This window comes from Mandrillus leucophaeus, unplaced genomic scaffold (genome assembly GCF_000951045.1).
Source record: "Mandrillus leucophaeus isolate KB7577 unplaced genomic scaffold, Mleu.le_1.0 Scaffold334, whole genome shotgun sequence".
NCBI lineage: Eukaryota > Metazoa > Chordata > Mammalia > Primates > Cercopithecidae > Mandrillus > Mandrillus leucophaeus.
Genome location: NW_012103521.1, coordinates 3,075,928 through 3,092,642, shown reverse-complemented (window position 1 = coordinate 3,092,642; position 16,715 = coordinate 3,075,928). Strand labels below are relative to the sequence as shown.

Below are 16,715 nucleotides of genomic sequence, written 5' to 3'. Positions count from 1 at the left end.
CATTGAAAATCATTTCCCCTCCCCTCACACGTTGCTATCATATCACTAAGGGCTTATTTACAGCAGCTGCTTTTACCCAGTACTTTATATCTGGCTATCTAGAAAATTACAAAGCATACTAGAAGACAACACAGAATGAAGAGACAGAGCAAACATCAGAACCAAATTCAGATATGGCAAAGATGTTAGAATTGTCAGACCAGGAATTTAAAATAATAATGAGTTCTAATGGACAAAGTAGATAGCCTGCAAGAACAAAGTGAAAATGTAAGGAAATAGATTGAAATTTTTAAAAAGAACTAAAAGGAAATGCTAAAGATCAAAAATACTGTCACAGTAGCCAGCCATGGTGGCTTACACCTGTAATCCCAACACTTTGTATGGCCAAGACAGGAGGATTATTTGAGCCCAGGAGTTTGAGACTAGCCTGAGCAACACGGTAAGATTCCATCTCAGCAAAACATTCAGAAATTAGCTAGCGTGGTGGCATGCACCTCTAGTTCCAGCTACTTGGGCAGCTGAGGCAGGTGGATTGCTTGAGCCCAGGAGTTGGAGGCTGCAGTGAGCTATGCTTGTGCCACTACACTTCAGCCTGGATGACAGAGCAAGACTCTGTCTCCAAGAAAAGAAAAACAACAACAAAAAAATACTGGTATAGAAATGAAGAATGTTTTTGATGGGCTTATTATTAGGCTGAACACAACTGAGGAAAGAATTGCTGAATTTGAGGATCTATCAATAGAAAACTTGAAAACTAAAAAGCAAAAAGCCCATATGTTTCAAGCTTAGGAAGATCAGTTATGTACAAAATGACATCATACCTAAAAGTAATAAACATACTGAGTGACCTTTGCTCTATTTATTCCAGAAGATCACAGTGATACTAATCTTTGGATAACTTCCTCTATCAACCTGAGAATATCAGGAACACTTCAGCTTCCTTGCCACTGGCTTTGTCTTCCTTGACTTTTTTGACAGGATCTGCTGATGCCTTCACCTTCACATCCACTTACTTTAGTTCTTAAGTCAATTATGTCCTAACCAAGAACCTTCAGTCCCACCATCAGGTGGTGAGAACTACCTCAGTTACTAACCCATCTTCTCATCACATATGATGTGGGGAGGGTCTCTGAACAACTGTGTCTGTAATCCACTCATCCAACCCACACTCTAAAAGTTACAGTATGTGGTCCTCCTTTGCTTATCTAGACCTCCCTTATATAGATTTACTTTAAAAAACAAATTGAATGAATAAATACATGGAGGAGAAGAGACAAATATCCTATGGAAAAGAGTTCCAAATAATTTATGTAGATATTTCCTCCTCAAGGAGATACAGCAAAACTCCCCATTCTTTAAGTGTGGCCTGTGCATAGTGACTTTTTTCCAAAGAGCATAGTACGTGAAGGGGGGAAAAAGAGGAACTTTCCAGTGAAGAACCTGACAAACAGAATATCAGCCAAGTAATCAAGGTCAACATGAACAGTGATAATTCATGTTGATAGTATGTACTCTTGTTATAAGGTGAGGAATATGGTACTTTATTCTTATGATGGTTCTTTCAAAAGCGTATCTCCACTCTATTTATGAGAAAAGTATCTGACAAACCCTGGTGGAGAAACATTCTACAAAATACCTGACCAGTACTTCTCAAAACTGTCAAGGTCTGCAAATCAAGACAAGTTTGAGAAACTGTCAAAGCCAAGAGGACTAATTGCAGTGTGGGTTCCCTGGATGGGATTCTAGACCTGGAAAAGGACATTAAATAAAAACTCAGGAAATTTGAATATAATGTGGACTTTAGTTAATAATAATGTATCAATACTGGTTCACTAATTATAACAAATATACCATATGGTAAAATGTTAACAATAGGAGAAAATAGTATATAGTATATGGAAATTCTCTGTCCTATTTTCAAAATTTCTGTAATACAAAACTGTTATAAAATATATTTATTTTTTAGAAACAACATGAGATAATTAATGTTTACCAAACCTTTGCTTTGTGCCAGGCACTGTGCTAAAAGTTTTGTTTATATTATCTCATTGAGTACTATGGATGGCCATACAAAATAAGTGATATTATTATTGTTTTGTAGATGAGGAAATTGAGACACAGGTTAAGTGGATTTCTTTAGCCCAAAATCTAGGAAACTGGGGAGGAAGGATTCTAATCCAGGCTGTTTAACTCTAGAACTCATGCTTCTGTTTGTCATACTTATATAACTTATTAACAGACACTGAGCAGAAGAATGCTTGTTTGGCATTTTTCCAAAACTAGCAATCATCAGGCAAACAATAAACCTACGAGAAAAAAATAAAGAGAAAATTCATGCTTGTCAACAGACAAAATAAATGTATTTCTAAAACAGATTAAGGAATTAAAGTTTGAAATAAAAGCAGAAGAAAATCAAGGAATGATGAATTGTACTAAAGAGTTAAAGAAGATTTGCTTGTATCCAGGACTTTAATTCGTGAAAGTCTGGCTGATAGGATGAAATTGGTCAAATGTATGAAACATTTTGGATACTAAGACATGTACTGTCTAATGCATAGAATATATTAGAGTTAAAATCACTGTCAACAAACTACAAGGAAAGTGGGAAGAAAAAAGAAAAAAAACTCTAAAGCACCTGAGCATGATTTCTTATATACTGTCTCCCACTCCAGTTTCTCTTTAGGACTGGATATCTTCCTCTAGGTGATTCAGAGCCCACTAAGTAGCCCTACTAGGGCCCTACTGCACAACTTAACTCATGCTAGTTCCTTTTTCTAGAGACTAAGAGTTGAGCAGTATGGAGCAATGGCATTCATGACCAGTACTTTCAGCTGCCATTCAGTGTGCACACTCAGTTTTTAAGTTTGCATGTCTGTTCTTGCGTAAGGATGATCTATACCAGGCAGTGCTTCCATTCGAATGCCTTCCTTTTATCTTCAGGAAGTTGAAGAGGCTCTCATTTGCTTTAACACTTATTAATGATGTCTATGATATGAGACCATGAATATACAGTGCTGTAGACTGCTAGAACTTAATTCTCTTATCTAGCTATAATTTCGTATTCTTTAACACATCTTTCCCTATACCCCACTTGACCCTACCCTTCCAAGCCTCTGGAATCCTCTGTACTATATTTTATTTCTATGAGATTAATGTTTTTTCCAGCTTCTGCATATGAGTGAGAACATACTATGTTTAACGTTCTGATCCTGGCTTATTTCATTTAACATAATGTATATACATAAATATACATATCTGTAACATGAGACCATGAATATACTTCTGACATCTGTCTTTAAGATGTATATATACAGCTTAAATGAGATACTCTCTTCATTTTAAAATTTTCTTTTATTATTATTATTATTATTATTATACTTTAAGTTCTAGGGTACATGTGCATAACGTGCAGGTTTGTTACATATGTATACTTGTGCCATGTTGGTGTGCTGCACCCATCAACTCGTCAGCACCCATCAACTCGTCATTTACATCAGGTATATAATATCTGTAATCTAATGAGCCTAATTTTTAAGCATTTAATTTAAAAAGTTGATTAAAGCATGAAATCACTCTTTAAGCACTGAATTTTTCACTTAAAAACACATGAATACAGTCATTCCTTGCTGTCCTCAAGGGATTGGTTCCAGAACTCTCATGGATATCCAAATCCATGGATGCTCCAGTCCCTAGTGTCACAGTATTTGTATAGAACCTATGCATATCCTTCTGTATACTTTAGATAATCTCTAGACTACATATAATACCTAATACAGTGTAAATGCTATGTAAGTAGTTATACTGTATTGTTTTTTATTTTTTAAATGGACGAATAATAATTGTACATATTTATGATATACATAGTGATGTTGCAATATATATTGTGTATAGTGATTAGACCAGGATGATTAGCATATCCATCATCTCAAACATTTATCTTTCCTTTGTTTTGGGGACATTCAGGATCCTCCTTCTAGCTATTTGAAACTACATAGCATATTATTGTTAACTATAGTCATCCTACAATGCTATAGACCACTAGAACTTAATCCTCTTATCTAGTCATAATTTTATATTCTTTAACAAATCACTCTCTATAATGCACTTCCCCCTACCCTTCTAAGCCTCTGGAATCCTCTGTACTACATTTTACTTCCACGAGATTAGCTTTTTTTTTCCCCCAGCTTCTGCATCTGAGTGAGAAGATACTATGTTTTTAACATTCTGATCCTGGGTTATTTCACTTAACCTAATGTTCTACAGTTCTACACATGTTGCCAGGAATTAAGGATTTCAATGTTATTTATGGCCAAATCATATTTCATTGTTTATACATACTACATTTTCTTTGTCCCTGTTAATCTGTTGATGGACACCTAGGTTGATTCTATATCTTGGCTGTTATAGATAGTGTTAAGTAAACATAGGGATGCAGATGTCTCTTTGATATATTGATTTATTTTCCTTTGGGTAAATGTCCAGTAGTGGGATTGCTGGATCATATGATAGTTCCATTTATAGTTCTTTCAGGAACCTCTATCCTCTTCTCCATAGTGGCTATACTAGTTTACATTCTCACCAACAGAGTATGGGAGTTCCTTTTTCTCTGCATCCTTGCCAACGTTTGTCATTTTTTATCTTTTTCATAATAGCCATCCTAACTGGGTGAGGTGATACCTCATTGTGGTTCTGATTTGCATTTCCCCGATGATTAGTGATGTTGAGCATTTTTTTTCTATATTTTTTGGCCATTTGTATGTTTTCTTTTGAGAAATGTCAGCTCAGATTATTTGGCCTTTTTTTCCTTAGATGTTTGGGTTTGTTGTTGTTGTTGTTGTTTTGCTGTTAAGATATTTGAGTTCCTTGTATATTCTGGATATTAATTCTAGGTTGGATGAAGAGTTTACAGATATTTTCTCCTAGTCTGTAGATTGTCTTGTTCAATCTGATTGTTTTGTTTGCTCTGCAGAAGCTTTTTTAGTTTCATATAATCCTCTTTGCTTATTTTTGCTTTAGTTGCCTGTGCTTTTGAGGTCTTACTCAAAAATATTTTCCCAGAGCAATATCCTGAAGCATTTCAATGCCCTGTGTTTTCTCCTAGTAGTTTTGTTGTTTTGGGTCTTATATTAAGGTCTTGAGATCCATTTTGAGTTGATTTTTGTATAGGATGAGAGGTGAGGTGTCTAGTTTAATTCCTCAGCATATGGATATTCAGTTTTCCCAGCAACATTTATGGAAGTGATTATTCTTTCCCCAATGTATATTCTTGACATCTTTGTCAAAAATTAGCTGATTTTGGTGGACACATGAATTTATTTCTGGGTTCTCTGTTCTATTGCATTTGTCTGTGTTTCTGTTTTTATGCCAGTATCATGTTGTGTTGGTTATTACAGCTTTGTAGAACATTTTGATGTCTAGTAGTGTGATGCTTCCAGCTTTGTTCTTGTGGTTCAAGATTGCTTTGGCTATTCTGGATGTTTTGTAACTCCATACAGATTTTAATACTTTTTTATTCTAATTCTGTGTAGAATGTCATTGGTATTTCAATAGGGATTGCATTGAACCTGTACAGTGCTTTGAGTAGTATGGTCATTTTAATATTATTAATGCTTTGGATCCATGAGCATAGGATGTTTCTCCATTTGTTTCTATCCACTTCAGTTTCTTCAGTGTTTTGTTGTTTTCCTTGTAGAGGTCTTTTACCTCCTTGGTTAAATTTATTCATATATATTTTATTTCCTTTATGACTATTGTAAATGGAATTGACTTCTTAATTTTGTAATCCAGTTCATTTTGTATGGAAATGCAATAATTGTTGTATGTTGATTTTATGTTCTGCAATTTTACTAAATTTGTTTATTAATTCTAAGACTTTTTTTTGGTAGAATCTTTAGGTTTTTCTACATATAAGATCATATCATCTGGAAACAGGGATAATTTTACTTTCTCCTTTCCAACTTGGATGTCCTTTATTTCTTTTTCTTGCCTAATTGCTCTGATTAGAACTTCCAGTACTTTGTTGCATGAGCGTGGTAAGACTGGGCATCTTTGCCTTGTTAAAGTTCTTAGAGGAAAAACTTTCAGTTTTCCCCCTTTCAGTATGATGTTAGCTATGGAATTGTCATATATGGCCTTTATTATGTTGAGGCATGTTTCTTCCATGTCAAGGTTGTTGAAAGCTTTTATCATGGATGGATGTTGAATTTTATCAAATGCTTTTTCTACATCTATTGAGATAATACTACAGTTTTTATCCTTCATTCTGTTGATGTCATGTCACATTTATTGCTTTGTGTATGTTGAACCAGCCATGCATTCCTGAGATATATCTCACTTGATCATAGTGTGTTATCTTTGATATTCTGTTGGATTCAGTTTGCTAGTATTTTGTTGATTATTTTTGTGTTTAATGTTTGTCAGAGGTTTTGACCTGTAGTTTTATGTTTTTATTGTTGTGTCCTTATCTGTTTTTGGTATCAGTGTTATGCTGGCTTCGTATAATGAGTTAGTAAGAATTCCCTACACTTTAATTTTTTAAATCTGTATTTCTGTCTTGGTGTTTCTCACTTTTTTGGATGTCAACATTAACATAAAGTATTTCTACATCATATGGAAGATGCTGCAACTGCATATGGTTTTGTTGAGAGACCTTCTGTATTAGTCTGTTCTCACCCTGCTATAAGGAACTGCCCAAGACTGGGTAATTTATAAAGGAAAAAGGTTTAATTGACTCACATTTCCTCAGGGCTGGGGAGTCTTCAGGAAACTTAAGATCCATTGCAGAAGGGGAAACAAACACATTCTTCTTCACACCCCAATAGGAAGGAGAAGAATGAGAGCTGAGCAAAGAGGGGAGCCCCTTATAAAACCATCAGATCTCATGAGAACTTACTATCATGAAAATAGCATGGGAGAAACTGCCCCCATGATTCAATTACCTCCCACCAGGTCCCTCCCAGGACATGTGGGGATTATGGGAACTGCAATTCAAAATGAGATTTGGATGGGGACACAGCCAAACCATACCACCTTCTAATTGGAGCTTTGCAGAGTGCAGGTGAAAGACAAGTGCATGCAGAAGGTATCTATATTATTGAGGTTAATCTTTATGTCATGGATTAAAGTGGTGCTCTTTGAGGTTTATGCCCATGACTGCAGAAGACAGTGACCAGATACTACCATGTCAGACATATTTTAAACTCCAGGATTATTTTTCTATGTCAGTTTCATCTAGCATTTCAACATGTCAGTGGTATCGGGTAGAGTGAGTCTCTAGCTCAAAACTCTGTGTAGTCAGCCTCATTGTTAATATAGTTCTCATTTTTTATACTAAAACTGACTCAATCCTTCTGATCATTGCAGAGTTCCCTTTCCAACATGAACACTTTAGAATTGTATGTTCTCTTTAGACTCCACAAATCCTGTGTCCATCAAAGAGAATAATCACTGACAATGTAGGAAATGAAATTCTATCTTGGCCACCAAAGCTGTTGAGAAGAAAGAAATAGGACTTAAAAAATCTGATTTGAGAGTATTTGAAAGAAATTCATGATTATTTCTTATTTCTATATTATAACTCCAAATGTTACATTTCTTAGGTTCCTCCAAGGGTTCCCAATGAACCCAGGTTTTTATTTCATTCATGGAAATAAAATAGGAGTTAGTCTCATTTGACTATAACAGGTGTGTTTATTTTCTCATGGCTCTGGAAATATGATGCATTCAGTACTTGATCCCTGGATCAGGGTAGCTATTTTACCAGTCAAAAGAAGCTGAGTATTTTACCTGTCAAAAGAAGTGAGTATGGACCTAGTAGGCGCTACAAGGAGAAAATCATTTGCCACGTGATTAAACACATTTATGCTGTTTCTACTAAAATGCTAGGCACTACAGTAAACAATGCTAGGCACTACGGTAAACAACCATCAGGCTCTCTGAACTAATTTTTACCGGGCAGAAGTGAAGAAGACAGGGCAGAAATGAAAGGGAAAAGAGGAAAGAATAGGAAAAGAAAAAAAAAAAAAAAAGACTTTCTGCCTTAGAAAAGTTACATTGCAAGTATTATAGTGTTTGAAACTCTCACTAGTTTCAACCCAAATTCTAAACTTGTAAATGCCTTCAAACCACTTATATATTTAAAATTGTTTCAGAAAGTTGAAGGGTCTTTTTCATATCAAATCAATTATGGTATTATTTTTCACAATTCAATTGTGAGGCTTATTGTAAAGATATCTTCAGTTATCAGTATAATTGTTGAGAAGTTGAGAAATATAGATTTGCAAGGGCTAGATTTGTCAGAAAAGAAACATTTCTACATGAACAGTTAAGGCTGGGTATTAATTTTGACTTCAATTTAAGTAAACCCTGAATAATTCATGCTTGGGGTTTAGAGGTGCTCCCACCATAATGGTCTAGGAGGACAAGAGGCTTGCTTTCAAAGGGCACATTTTCAACACTGTTCTGCAGAGGTATAAGAAATTAATAGATCCTTTGAATGAAGGTCCTATGGGAAAATAAAATTGTGACTCATGGTATTTCAGATTTTCTAAATGAGACCAGCCTGATCTGACCTAAATGTTTTTTTCATACTACAGTGTTTTCTTTTTCTTAAATTGATGCAACATGCATAAATACCTTGGAATTTGAAATTAAAACTCAGATTTGTAGCTTCTCTGAAAAGACTAGGCTAGCTTAGACTGCATTCCTGTGTGGTCAGGGCCCCACTAGATGGGGCCACATTCTCTAGCCCTGCCTCCTCACTTTTGTTACCTATCTGGTGCCTACAGGGCTTTCAGTTTATGGCACCTGCCCTATTCTCCATACCCTTCCTGGATATTTATTATGCATGGTAAAGCCTCTGGGAATATGGTTGGCTTTGTTTAATACAGCATTGCCCAAACTTGTTTGAACACATGAGCACAGTGACTAGTAGCATTCTGTGAAACAGAATCTATAGGGTCTTAGGATACCAAACTGGATTAAGAATAGGGTGAGAGTTCTAATCCTAACTCTTAGCAGTAACATCATATGACATTAGGGCATGATGTTCTTTATGTCTAAATCTTTTTCATCTATTAGATGTAATCATTTCCATACCAACTATGTCATATGATGATAACTCCAATAAAATGTAACTTGTGAAAACACTACAGATTCTGAAGCAGTTTGGAGAACTTACTTAAAAATACTATAGAAATGCAAAGTATTTTCTCAGTAAATAATTTCAATGGTGTTATATTCATAAGTCTCTTGGGTATCTTTTTAATAGTTTATTTTTGAAAAAGTTGAGAAATTTTGCTGCCCTCTTATACTATAAAAAAATTGTCAATAACTGAGAGAATAGATAAGAGGGAGAAAGGGGTAGAATTTACTTAATATGAATTTTTCCTATAAATATATTAATCTTATAGATTGCATTGAGTTTTGTTTTTTGTTTTTGATTCTTTGAGATGCAGTTGAGATTCCATTACCTACAATCTGTCTTGGGACATTGGGACATTGGAGTAATTAAGACTGTATATTTAAACTTAAGAAATTTTTCACATCTTTAAGAAGTAGCAGAGCCAATTGTTCACTTATGTCTATAAAGATGAAATAATTTTGTGAGTACATGAAAGTGTGAGGAACTCTTAGTGGTTGTCTAGGTTCATTTGTGCACTCATCAGTAAAATGTTTTGTCTTTTTCATTTTGAAAAAAATTGTTCTGCTAGGTCTATTCTGTTATTGAAGCTCTCAATTGTATTTTTTATTTCATTCCTTGAATTATTCAGCTGTGGGATTTCAATTTGGTTCTTTTTTATATCTATCTCTTTAATTTATCGTTCTGGATTTCATTGACTTATCTATTTGTACTGAGTCTTCTTAAGATTATTATTTTTGAATTATTTTCTCTGGCATTTTGTGTCTTTCCTTATAGTTTGGTTCCACTACTAGAAGATTATTGTGTTCCTTCGGAGGTGTCATGTTTCCTTGCTTTTTCATGTTTGATGTTTCCCTGCATTGGTTTCTATGCACTTGGTGGAAAAGTCACATCATCCAATTTTATAGAGTAGGTTTCATAAGGAAAGGCTTACTCATATGAATGGGTTTTGGGATATTAGTAGGGTGGGGTACATTGGCTGTGGTCCTAGGTGGATGCAGTAGTGCAGTGTCCACATAGATTGTTCAGATGCAGTTCATGCTAGTGGCACTCGTGAGTGTCTCAGTGGCCTAGGCTGAGAAAGTCTGTGGACAGTGGTGGGGCAGCTTTGCTAGGGGTGGCCTCACTGCGCTGTTTCTCAGGTTGGGGGTGCATGCCTGCATATGATGGGTCAGCCAGCTTGGAGCTGGCACTGGGGTTCTGGGGAGTTACTCTGGCTGGGAGCGCATATACACAGTTGTTCAGTCAGCTTGGGGTGGGACTGCAAAGAGCTGCCCGCAGGGCTGTTTCTCAAGGCCTGGGACAGGGGTGCAAGGCTGTTCAACTGACCCTAGGGCATGTCGGCCAGGTCTGTCCTGGGGAGGGCTGCTTCTCAAGCCTGGAATGTAGGCACACAGCTACTCGGCTGGCTTGGAGGCTTGTATAATGGGGATGGTCCCCAGAGCTATTTCTCAGGCCTGTGTCATAGGCCCACAGCTGCTCAGTGAGCCTGGGTGATTGCCCTCTAGGGGCAGACTGTGGGACTGTCTTTCTCAGACCCTGATTGAGTGCATTGGACCTTTGGGTAGCTCAGGGGGTGTGGCACCACAGGGCTGTTTGTACATCCTTGGGTGTGGGTGTGTAGTACTTCACCTGGCCCCAGAGCATGTCAGTTGTTTGGAGGCTTCACGGCCTCTCCCCTCAGGAGAGGGCGTGCAGCAATTTTGCCAGTTCAAGGGTAGGTTTACACTAGACAGGACTGCCAGACTGTTTTTGTGTCTAGAAGTGAGTTGGTTTCTCTGCTGTGTAGGACCAGGGTGACAGCCAATCCTGGACCCAGGCCCCATGCAGCTTAGGTTGTGGCAGTCAGCCACCCATATGGGCTTGGTGGAATGAAGATAGAGCCCCATTGGTGTAGAGGTAGTGTCACTGACTTTCAGAACAGGGTGCACTCCTGATGTTACTCTGGTCTTACGATGGCTCTGTGCTGTAGAAGCTTGGCATACAAGGCTAAGTGGGGGTGGGGAGTGCACGCATTGTACTCCTCATCTGGGACAATGCAGCTGTGAGGGTTCCTGGAAGCTCCCAAACTGGGCTCACTACTTATGAGGACTATGAGATTCTCCTGTAGAAAGGATGGTAAGTGTTTGTTATGGCAGTAGGGGCTGGTAGCATTCTTCTGCTTACTTTTTCCCTGTAACAGGAAGTTTCTGCTGATTTGGGGCAGATCTCATCCAATCAGAGAAGATGGAGCTACAGAGGCTAGGTGTGTCCAAACTGCCCACCTGGACTTCTAATCACCACAGGTGCATCTCCACTTCCCTGCTGTACTCCAGTGCTCTCCATTCAACACTCCAGTCAAATCTCATCAGTATATTCATTGCCTTGTGTCTTTATTGTATGGGGTGACTGGCATCAGGCATCTGTAGTCAGTTGTCGTGCTGATGTCACTTTGCATTGTTATTTTGTGTGTATGTGTGTGGATATTTCTGATCTGCAGATGATTGAGTCTGTGGGTACAGAACCTGCAGTTAGAGAAGGCCAACTGTATACTTCTTATGCACTTGTAAGAACAAGGTCATTTTTGGTTTGATTTGGTTTGGGTTTTTTTGCACACAGGTTTGCATATGGTTTCACTGTTTGGAGTTCTCCCTTGGCTTTTTTGCATCAAACATACTTACAATGCCTAGTCTATAATATCTAGTTTTAGATCTCCTAAAACAACAAACTTTTTTTTAAACATTAGAGTAAAAAGGTGTTCTCACCTTTTCTCTCCAGAATACACTCAAAAGCAGCAAACAGAATGAGAAAGAGAAACAAAACTCTCTTTGTCAATATCAGAAAGAATTTGAAATCTTAAACTATGTATATTACAAAGTATAATGAAGGTAAAAGAGGGATGCAGAAAGATGTCAAGAGGAAATGCCCACGGTTACAGATCTCAGACAAAATCAACAGAACATATTTCTCTAAAATGTCTTATCCCGAGGAACAAAATCAACAATCTCTAGTTTGAAACAAACATAAATGATGACCAGCATGGTGCTTCCCAATTTAGCACTAAAGAAAACAAAGAAAATGGAGCACCCAAAAAATCATATTGAAGAAATACGTTTTTAGGGAGCAAGTTAGGAAAGATTATGAGTTCTGAGTTACCTTACAACTGCTGATCTTCAGATGATAGAGGAGAGAACTAAAGAGTGTAATTCAACACACACAATTTTGTGAGATGAGAGTTTTTGCTGCCTTGAAGTTCAGGCCTGGGTTTAGTCCAACATATTCTTCTGCAAAAGTTTGCTCCAGCAGGGACTTATTTGATTCACAAAATGGCAAACTTTTGAAAAGGATGGGGAGTGTGTAATCTGCATGGGTTCTGTACAAAGGGGGAGAGTTTTTCTGGAAGGCTTCACAAGAAATTGAATGAGACAAAGCCTTACTTTCTACTACCCTTTATAGTTTTTTAAATTCAAAAGAAATTTAGTACAATAGTTAAAAAAAAAAAAGGAATTTGAAAAAATAATAAATTTATTTAACCATTTGCAAATAAACCTGACTACAAGTCTTTTCAGATTTTCACTCGTTTTATCCAGCCTTTCATTTGTGCTGACCACATCTAATTGACAATTTCTTTTGGTAACTCTGCTTTATCAGGCCTTTCACAAAGGCATTCAACTTATAGAATCAATTTTTCCTGCTGCTTTCATATTTCATTTGTTATGTAATACTTATTTACGTGATAGGCTGAGTATTCCTTACCTAAAACGCTTGGGACCAGAAGTGTTTCAGATTTCAGATTTTTTTTTTAAATGTTTACCTTATATACTTACCATTTGAGCATCCCTAATCTGAAAAATTCGAAATCTGAAGTGCTCCAGTGATCATTTCCTTTGAAAGTCATGTTGTCACTCAAAAAGCTTCAGATTTTGGAGCATTTCAGATTTTGGATTAAGGATACTCAACCTGTATGTTATGACAATAATGTAACTGGCATAGCAAGTTTAGAAATAAATACAATTGACTCAGTAACAAAGCTCATCTAGCAGTAGCAAAAGCACAATTGAACTAGAGAGTGGCCTGCTGAATACAAGAGTTCAACATACTATACGTATTTGTTTTAGAAAAAAAAGAAAAAGAAAGAAAAGTAATTCTCTCTGATGGACTTGTCAAGTGGATGTTAGAAGAAACTACCTTAAGTGTGAACATATGCCATTGTGTTTCTCTCGCCTTTGAATTTTGCTCAAAGATGTCTTGTTTTAGATAGAGTGTTGTAAAATTTAATTTTAGTCAAAAAATGTTTGAGCTCCTCCTGTATGCCCGAAGCATAATAACAAATGAAAGTAAACATTTCCTTATTAGTTGTTGAAATTAAACAATATTAATGGAATGTTACTGGTGGTTTTATCTATGATGTGCTGCATAACCTCTATCAGTGTAAAAGTTTTAAGTAATTTAGAGTTATCTTGACTTGCTTCATGAATATCCTTAGAGCAAGTTCTTCAGACACCTAAGTTGTATTAAATTGATGTCATGTTGATTTTACTTTAGGATATGTTTGACAAGGAAAAATATTTTTAAACTATTGTTAAATTTATTGTTGTTTTTTATCTTGAAGCTGCCAGAAAAAATTATAATGAACTACTACGAGAAGTATAAGCCTCGAATGAATGAGCTGGAAGCTTTTAATATGGTAAATCTCAGAGTTAAGCATATTGAATTGGATATATTGCTAGACTTGAATAGGGTCCTGTTAAATTTTATTGTGGGCCAAGCAATCTATGGTGTTTTTCTCTTACTGTAGAAAAACTGTTTTGGATCATTTCCTATTTCAGGACTATATTAGGTGTCAGTAATGTAATAAAGAGAACACATGGTAGATTTCTCTTTAAAAAGTATTATAAATGCACAAAAAGTTTCAGAGTTCTTTGAACACATATTGGTCCCAATGCAGTTATTTCACAAGCATTCCTTTTAATGAATTTCATTCTTAGTACCCCTTTAAAAGCTTTCTATCACGTATGATTGCTTGTTGGAGTCTACCTCACAGTCACTTAAAGGACATTCTTTTCCTATTATTAAAGAAAAACTTTTGATCTCTGAAATATTCATTTTCTGAAGTTGTGCATGGGTATTGGAGATTCAGCCTATATAAACTTCTGTAGATGCATTTACTTAAACATAGGTTTAAGGAAATAAACTAGTCTTTTCTTTTTTTAAGTACCACCAACCTACCTATCTAATTTTTTTATTATAGTTGAAAGTTGTTCTGGCTCCCTGTATAGAGACTTTGATTCTTCTGGATCGACTTTGTTACCTGAAAGAGCAGGTAAATTATGTTATTTTAAAATACATAACAAATATTTTATTAAATACAGTAATATAGAGCCACTTATATCTAGGATAAGAGTCACATAAAACTAGTAAGAAAATTTTTCTCATTACATTTTCATAGTTTAAATGTTCATTCCATCTCTTTTTAAACATATAAACATATGTACAACAGATGTTTTCAGCAAGGCTGCTATAATAAAGTTTACATTCTTTTAATTGTATGGTAATTACTATACATAGGCAGTGAACATAAACCACTATATATGAAATATTGTATAGCTGAAATTAATAAAGGCCTGACATAAAAGATATTGTATATACATTTCATTTTGTACGAATTTGTCTTTTAATTCACTTTTGGAGTGTTGGCCATATGGATTCTGCAGAATAGAAACTTCTTTCTGATCAAGGAAGATTCCTTCTGTTTTTTCACAATTTGTCTATGGTAAATGACAAAAATACTGTCTTTTGGGTTGTCTTTAAGGAAAATATTTTTTGCAGATTCTACTATGAGCTATGGTCAAAACAGTTTCGTGAACTTTTTAAATTAAACCCATTCATGGATTCACCGAGTGTTTCTGCTGTAGACTCTTTAACAGTTTTATTTTGTCTTATGGGAAGCTTTACTTTCCTATTTTGATAATTGGAACAAATGCTGATTGGAACAAATGGATATTGTATTTTTATGGAGAAAGGCAATTTTTAAATATGTAAATAATGATGTACTTTCCCAAGCTGCCAGCTAACTTCAAATCACAGGAAAGCTTTGGTTCCTAAGTTAGTGGGTGATAAAATCAGTACCTATTTTACTAGATTCTCACATCCCTTTTCAAAACAATCTCCAATGACCTATGTACAAGAGGTAAGCAAAACAATATGCACAAAGATTAATAGGTTGTTATGAAATTATAGAAATTATAGAAATGTTATATTTAATATTTCAATCAATATCTTATAAAATAATGCACATTTATGTTAAAAAATTTAAAATACAGGGTATATAATAAAGAAAATTAAGAGTAGTCATAATCCTACCTTTTATTTAATAGCTCCAACTATTAAATTTTTAATACATTTAAGGAATCTCTCAAATATATGTGGTTATGTATATATATGTATATATATATACGTGCACATTATTTGTACTTTAATTAAATTTACAATAAAATTATAAATGCAGTTTTACATCTAATTTATTTTATTTTATTCAGAATTTCCCACCATATTAAATGTACTAGAAAGTGAACATTTAATCATAAAATAATGTATTTAACTAATATTCATTTGTGATTGGCCACTTCCAGTTTTTCACAGCCGTAGCAAAGAATAAACTTGGAGTTCACTCTCTATGTACATCCTTGTTTCCTCAGCATAAATTTTCTTGAAGGTGTAATTGTGAATGTTAATTTTAACAAAGAATAAGAATTTTCTGTGAAGCACCTTCACAGAAGAGAACACATGGTAGATTTCTTTGTTTTTATGTATTTTTTATATTACAATATATAATCCGACTCATCTCTCATTTTTTTCTTCAACAAATGGTTGTATTTCTAAATCACTTATCAATTTGCAGGAAGATATTGTGTGGTCTGCTCTTGTGAAGTTGTTTGATCCTGTGAAATCTCCCAGATGTTACGCTGTTATTGCTCTGAAGAAGCAGCAATGATTTCCATTGAAGCAAATTATTAGATGTATTTCTCTATGAGACCTGTTGCTGAGATTGCTTTTCTAAACATGTATGTCCTGTTATATAAAAATGTTTAAATGATTGCTATATATTTTAAATAATAAAATAATGACTAACAATAGAAGGTTATAATCCCTTTTTCCATTGTCAAAGCATGCATTAATAAAATAAGAACCTGTGATAATAATATAAAACGGTTGACCTACATTCCTGAGTTAGTACATCAGTAGAACATTGTAATCTATGTCTTAATTCCTGTTCAATATTTAAGACCCCTTATATTTGCTACAAATCACGTTTTGATTTATTGAATTAAATACCGATAAGAGGTAAAGGTACCTGGTGCTGAAGATCATTTGCAATTTCTTCCACATTTTAGAAGAGTTTTTCTGTTTTACCAGGAGGGGAAAATTCTGCACTTACAGGGAAGAAATACCCAGGAACAAGGTCAGAAATTTAAAAGTGCCTCATTTAAAGCACATTTTACACTGGGTTTTAATCTAAGTACATGGGATAATTCCCTTAAAGAAAGTTGTATCTTATAAGTAAGATATTCTCTTTAGGGATTCTTGAGGCAATTCA

General features: G+C 35.3%; 1 protein-coding gene across 2 annotated transcripts in view; it reads left to right on the top strand.

Annotated features, from left to right (window-relative positions):
- The window catches only part of METTL25 (methyltransferase like 25), a 113,829-nt gene extending 97,507 nt beyond the window's left edge, over positions 1–16,322 (top strand). The window contains exons 10-12 of one of the 2 annotated variants that reach the window (XM_011988662.1): positions 13,731–13,805; positions 14,370–14,441; positions 16,020–16,322. In XM_011988662.1, coding sequence (XP_011844052.1) covers positions 13,731–13,805; positions 14,370–14,441; positions 16,020–16,112 — 240 coding nt within the window. In that variant the 3' untranslated portion in view covers positions 16,113–16,322. Of the gene's footprint in view, positions 1–868; positions 925–13,730; positions 13,806–14,369; positions 14,442–16,019 lie in introns of those variants that run through there. The other variant, XM_011988663.1, reaches the window with a different exon arrangement.
- Positions 16,323–16,715: the final 393 nt, after the last annotated feature.